Source organism: Plasmodium cynomolgi, chromosome 7 (genome assembly GCF_000321355.1).
Source record: "Plasmodium cynomolgi strain B DNA, chromosome 7, whole genome shotgun sequence".
In the NCBI taxonomy this organism is placed as follows: domain Eukaryota; phylum Apicomplexa; class Aconoidasida; order Haemosporida; family Plasmodiidae; genus Plasmodium; species Plasmodium cynomolgi.
In genome coordinates, this window is record NC_020400.1 from 317,846 (window position 1) to 324,883 (window position 7,038).

Consider the following 7,038-nt stretch of genomic DNA (forward strand, 5'->3'; position numbering starts at 1 on the left):
CGTATATACCGCTCAATACACATGACCAATTTGTGAATTCATTCTATCCCTCGTCTTGATTTCCAACAATTTTGAATCTATCATTGTTGTCTATTCATATGATGACTTGAATCGTATCATAAAAAATGCTTCATGGCAATCTACATGTGCGGTCTGTTGTGCGTGAGTGTGTATGCGCGTGGCTCTGAGAGGACAGCGCTCGAAATGCAGTCTTCAAATTGCGAATGAAGGGTTTGCTCACGTTCGTTCTGCGCACTCTGCTTCTTTTGCGTGTTTCCTCCACAGGGACTGTGCGACTGCACGTGGTAGGCGCTTTTTATTTTTTCTTTATTTTTTCTTTATTTTATTTTTATTTTTTTATTTTTTTCGCGTGTACCCTATTCATTTCGCTACCTCTTCCCTTTTTTTTGTTTCTTCATCCGTAAAGCGCACTGCGCAATTTTACCAGTTCGTAGGAATGAAACAACACAGTACGAAACAACACACCGCTTAATCTTCTCCACACCGTTCGAATAAACCAAATGCGTATTCGTCGTTATGTTTTGCCAAACGAGTGTGGGAGCGGACGACATGTCGTGTTTTCCTTGTGACAATTCATAAAAAGGCAATTTTTTTTTTTTTGCCACCTCCTTCTAAGCGTCTCATTTTGACCTTCCCAGGGAGGTGTTGTTTCTGTCATTCGTTTGTTTAACATTCGTGTCAATTTTTTTTTTTTTTCGTGCTTTTCTTCCTTTTTTATGAATTTACAAAGTAATAACGCAACAGATGGATGCACAGCATATACGTATACACGTTACCTACGTGAAGGAGAACATACAAATTGGAAAAATACGCAACACTTTGCTACCTTTGTGCGTTTATTCGGTTGCTAAATTTGTTGACTAGCAGGTTGGTCACCTTTTTTTTTTGCATTGTTTCTTGTTGACTCCTCCCTTATCTGTTCTCCCTTCTTTCCACTTTAACCTCACCCCATTGAAACCAAAATGACGAGCGAAAAGAAAAATGCAATCAATTGCAGGCGGCTGCACAGAGCCAACATGATTTTTGCCACCATAAGTAACGACAACAATTACATATGCATCATCACGTATTACGAAAATGATTATAACTTAGAGCTGTTCAGCGCGAACAACCAAATGCAGAAAATATTTCGAAAGACCATTCCAGACAGCATAAACAAAGTTTACATAAATCATTGCAATAAGTATATTTGCGTGACGAGTCAAAATGGCAGCATATACATCCTCGACATGAAGGGGAACCTTGTGTACAAAAATGAGGAGATGCATTGCTTGTACTGGAGAAAGAGAGGTTCCCAAAAGGGGGGTGTCCCCGCAAAAAATGGTGAGACGAGAGGGGGAAGGGAAGTAAATAGTGACGATGTGTTCCGTTATGCAATCAAATGAGACTTCATGTTACATGATGCGCGATACGCAATATGTGACATATGATACAATGAGAAGAAAAAAAGAACCACATAACAGATGGCACTTTTAATTTTCTGAATCTCCCCTGTGTATTCACCCCTGAAATAAATGCAATCGCTGTGTGCAACTAGCTATATTGCACTTTTTTTTTTTTCCGTTCAGACTACTCCAAAAGAAAACGCAAAAAAGAGACCAGCTGTACCCGCACCGATAACGAACATCAAGTGAAAGACAACACCCCAAGTGAAAATACCACAAAGCGATTTAAATGTGACAAAATGGCGAAGAAGGAAAATTCAGTTGTACCCCTTCTTAACAATAATGTAAAAAAAACGAATAGCGGAAAATTAACGGGTGCAAAAAATCACCTGACCTGGTCAGGCAAAAATGGAGACATAAAAAGTAGAAAGCAGTCGCTCAGCAGCAACTTTATTATGAGAAGCGAAAAAAACAAAAAGGGGCCTGTCCTGAGTGGGAATGTATTAAAGAGCGGCACAACAGCGAGGAGGTACAGATCTGTAGGAAACGAAAAAGAGGGGAAAAATCAACCCAACGGAAGGGTTTCCATCAGGCAAGCCAGTCATTGCAACATGAATAAACAGTCCAAGGAGATAACCGGATGTGGAATAAATAGGCCCAAAAAGCAGAGAGAAAAAAGCGACACACACACAGACAGTAATAACCAGGCAAATGGTGACGAGATGGAAGAAAAATACTCCGATGTGAGCATTAAATCCAATTCGCCCATCTTCGGAAATTACGATTTTTGCTTAAAAAAAGAGATGAGTGATTACTTCTCCTGCATCCCCTCGACGAAGCGGATTGCAAAATATGGAGAAGTGAACGAATTAAATTCCAACGTACAGTACGAAAAAATGCCGCTCGAAATTGTAGACATATTCTGGATTAACGTAGAAAAAGATAACAGAAATAAATCTACAGAAAATAATGGCTATCACTACCTTTTCAGTTACTTTGACAACGTGCATATTATTCATAGCCTGGACGTAGGGTTTAACATTATATGCTCCATGAATTTAAAAATTATATTTTACAAGTGCAACATTTTAAACCATTTTTATAAAAATATTAATTCGTACTTTCAGCTTAAAAATAAAATTGTTCAGGCATTTAAAAAGGAATTTATAAAAAAATGTAAAGCGCAAAATAAGTACGCATGTGTGCATTTTGTCAAATCGCAAAAACATAATTGCCATCGAGCCAAAATGAATAACTTGAACACGTCAATGAGCAGGGTTAACAATCTCCGTCTTGGTCTGAATGTACACAGTTGGGGTGGGACTGAGTTTTTTTCCTTTCCTCACCATTTAGACGTAAAAGAAAGTATCATTAAAAGGATCTTCAACGACCTCGTTATTGACATCAAGCAATCTTACATTTCGAATGAGCAGCACTACGTTTTAGTGAACTACTACGTACATGTGAAGCGGAAGTACTTGCGCTTCTCCAGCTTGGAGCTCCGCCGCTGGAGGCGACCCAGCGAAGCGGACATCGAAGCGGGAATCGAAGCGGGAATCGAAGCGGGCATCGAAGCGGGCATCGAAGCGGACGTCGAAGCGGGCATCGAAGCGGACGTCGAAGCGGGCGTCGAAGCGGGCGTCGAAGCGGCCAGTCTGACATCCATCGTACCGCCCAGCGAAGAGGCCAGCCTGACGTCCATCGTACCGCCCAGCGAAGAGGCCAGCCTGTCGTCCACCATATCGACCAGCGAAGCGGGCAGTCAAGCCAAAAGGGACAGCAAACCCCAAAGAAGACGCAACAAATTCAACCTAAAAAAAATCATCATGAATAAAGAAAAGGCAAACCAACTTACACTGCCATCGCACAAGTACAAAATGTGCCTTCTGGGGATGCAAAAATTTGGAGACGTGGAAAAAGAATTCAAATCAGTGGAAAAAATAGTCCTCTACCTTTTACACTCCTCCAACATCCTGCAGAGTATCTTTCACATATATAAGCAAATGTCCACAATGTACTCAAAATTTAATGAGTACAAAAAAATGCATAAAATTTACCGAAGCATTGTCGAATTAAATAGTCACTTTAAGAAATTTTATTACAAAGATCGGACCATGGTTTATTTCTCCAAATATATTAAAAATCGGAGAGAAAATTTTGACGAAAATTTGTACAACTTATTTTTTAAGGAAAACGAAAAAAGAGACTTCGCTCGCTACTACGATGTGATAAAAAAGATGATAAGTGACAACACGATCTGCTGCTCATGCTCGAAGGAGAAGTTTCTTAGCGGGCAGGTGACTGTTTCCGAGCAGGGGAAGGTGCTCCATCAGGAGAAGAATCTAGATCGGGGGGAGGACCCTCCTCTACACGAAGGAGCTACAAATGGAGCGATCCCATGGATAAACAGTGGGGGGGAGGCGGCTATGGGAAATCAATTCGATGCGGCAAGTGGGGAATTCTCAGAGGACTGTTTGAAGGCCCATTTTGGAGGCACACGGCGCGCCGCCAAAAAGGAAGACCCGTTTGAGGAGAACATAAAGAGGGGGGTCCTGAACAGCTACGAAGGGGGACCCACGATAGGGTGTGTTAGCGGCGCGACTAGATGTGATAGCGGCGCGGCTCCATGTGTTAGCGGCACAACTCGATATGCCAGCGACATGAATGGGCGCTTGAGCAGCGCAAGTGGGACGCTTCCCCCCACGGGGCATCGAAGCAAGGTAATCAAAAAAGAATCCAAAGATGTCTCGAAAGGGCCGAAGAGCACAACCAATTGTCTGCAAAAAATGGACACAAAAAAAGGAACCACTGCAAGAGGTCAGATAAGTAATATGAAGGACAGCCGAGGCGCCGACGGTGTGGAGCTTAGGGGGAAGGGGAAAAGCATCAGTCATAGAAGCCTGTGTGGCACGCCCCTTTGCCGAAGTAGCAGCGCGAAATGTTATTACAACCGTGTGGATGGAAAGCATGAAAAGGATGATAGTCATGGAACAGCCGCTTCCCTTCGAAGGGGAGCGGTAAAGAACAGGGTCAGCAATGGCTTCCTTAGGAAAGGTAGCGGAATTGCGCATAGGCAAGGGGTAGCGAACAGACTGGAGGCAATCGTCTTTGCAGGGGGGAAACGCAGTTGTGGGGGTGCGCCGAGAGGCGGCAGTGCACGTCCCGGTAGAAGCGCACAACGAGGGGCATGCACACATCGGCCCGCAAAGGGGGAAGCAGCGGAGGAGAAGAAGGGTGACGATGGCGGTGACGATGACGATAACGGTGATGACGACGACGACGATCACGGTGATGGCGACGACGACGATAACGGTGATGGCGACGGCGACGGCGACGACCTGCCCCTGTCGGAAGGCGAACTGGAGGAGCAGTTCCGCAGGAGCCGAAAATTCATCGTCCCCCGAGGGCAGAACATATGCACGAGCTGCGAACTCCTGGTACAGAAAAAGACAATGCACAATTTTGAAAAGTTCGAACTGAACTATGTCATCCCAAAAAAAAAATTAAGTGACGAAGAAATTTACACCTCCTTGATCAAAGATATCTATCTCATGTACAGCGAACAAAAATGCCCAATTAATCTCCTGCTACTTCTACAAGAGTTTAGCGAAAAGGAACTCCAAAAATGCATGAACAACTTCCAAGTGATCCTAAACTACTACGAAAAGGTTTTCCTCGAAAATGTAAACGAGCATTTAATAAATTTGCACAGAATAATATGTATTTGTAAATCCTTAAGTGATAACATACACGTTATGCTGAAGACGTACCATCTCGATCGAATTAAAAAATTACAAGAAATGATCATTCTTTGTGTTCGTAAGTTTCAAAAGTATTACAATTTGCAAACACATTTAAATATCTTCCATTTCTTAATCGAGTTGTTACTGTTCATTTCGAAAAATATTTATTTTGAAAAATTTCCGCATTTAAGGAAGCATTTTCGAATTACAGAAATGTCGATGTAGAAATTTTAAAAAATTACAATTCCGTCAAAGGGAATAAAAAAATTCACTTTCATCATTTCGATCGATACTTACACAACAGTCAGGTGAAAAGTCATAAATTTTTTTTAGCACTTAGTACCATTGGACACAACTTGGATCAAATTTTTCAGTCCTTCTTCAACATAAGGGAAGACAATAAATTTATATCCATCTACAACATCTCTATACTACATCTTCCAAGTAACCATCAATTTCATTATTTTACTCTCCCAGGAAATATCATAAAATATGACCTTGCTCGTAATTTCTCCTACTTTGACGAAGGCTATGTTGAGCAAATGCGCTCCAAGGTGTACCCCTTCTACGTCTGCACTTGCGATCGTTTTTCCTTCGTCGGCATTGACAAATATTATCAGTGCGCCTTGCGCTTCAAATTGATACAGAGGCGTTCCCTCGGCATAAGCCTGCGTCCCCTCACCGTCCTCAGCGTCGTGGTAGGCCCCCGCGGGAGCGAGTGCGCGTTGGGAGATGCACACCGCACCGCGTCGTAGCTTTACCACTTCGTAGCTTCGTAGCTTCGCCGCTTCCTAGCTTCACCGCCTCACCACGTCCCCCCCCAGGCCATGTCCAAGAACTCCTTCTACATCTTCACCAAGCACGACAAGAAGCTCAATATCACCTCGCTCAAAGTGAAGTATGGCCACTCCAAGCGGAACCCCCTCAAGCGCAAAGGGAAGAAGGTGGATTGCCCCAACAATTTAAGCGGTGAGTCCCCAAGGAGACTACAAGTGCAGCATGTGCTAAGAGGCGGGGCGAGTTACGGCGCGCGATAGCTCAGTGTACCATCTCGTTCCTTCGGAGGTCCCTTTGTGTGACATCACTCCAATTGGGACTACTCCACATCGCGCATCCTCTGTGGACTTACAACTACCACTTCGCATGTCCGCACCCTCTGTCGACTTACAACTACCATTTCGCATCACCTCCCCCCCCCACCGCAGTTGTCAAGTGCTCCAATCTGGAATCCTACTACCCCAGCGCCAATAACTTCAACCTCAGGCTCCAAACACTATGCGTAAGTAAAACCGTTGCATGCGCCAAAAGTGAGCACGCACAGTATGAACATATGTACGTGCCCACATGTTCACCCCTTACTTATTCTTTTTCCATTCCCCTTTTGAAGAACTCCATTATTGCCAACTGCGAACCGCACATGTGCCTGATACTGCAAGGACTATGATTACCGAAGCGAAAAAAAAAAAAAAAAAAAATTTGGCGAACGGGTAACCGGCGAACGGATAACCAGCGAGCGAGCACAACCTTCCTACACATCACGCCAACACAAAAATGAACCATAACCGTTTGCCTATGCAGTGTGACAATGTATCGGAGCACACCTACACGCACACATTACTTAGTTTCTTATTTAACCCTTTTTATGGAGCAAACGTTTTTAAGTCGACATGTCTGGCATCTTATATATATATATATATATTTTTTTTTTTTTTTTTTAACCTTTATGGCGCAAATAATATACCCATTGGTCAGCAGACCTTACTCTCTCTCTGTCTATCCCTCTGTCTATTTATCTATCTCTCTGTCTGTTTGTTTGTTTTTTTTTCCAGCCGACTCCTTTTTTTAATGTGATTTCGAATTATTCCTTCCGCCTTTTCGCAAATTGGCGG

The 7,038-nt window shown here is 43.2% G+C and overlaps 1 protein-coding gene across 1 annotated transcript; it reads left to right on the plus strand.

Moving 5' to 3' along the window:
- Positions 1–983: 983 nt before the first annotated feature.
- On the plus strand, positions 984–5,374 carry PCYB_071600 (hypothetical protein; the record flags this gene model as incomplete). The annotated part of the gene is made up of 2 exons (XM_004221557.1): positions 984–1,344; positions 1,590–5,374. 2 exons carry the CDS (start codon positions 984–986, stop codon positions 5,372–5,374), a joined length of 4,146 nt encoding a protein of 1,381 aa, XP_004221605.1.
- Positions 5,375–7,038: the final 1,664 nt, after the last annotated feature.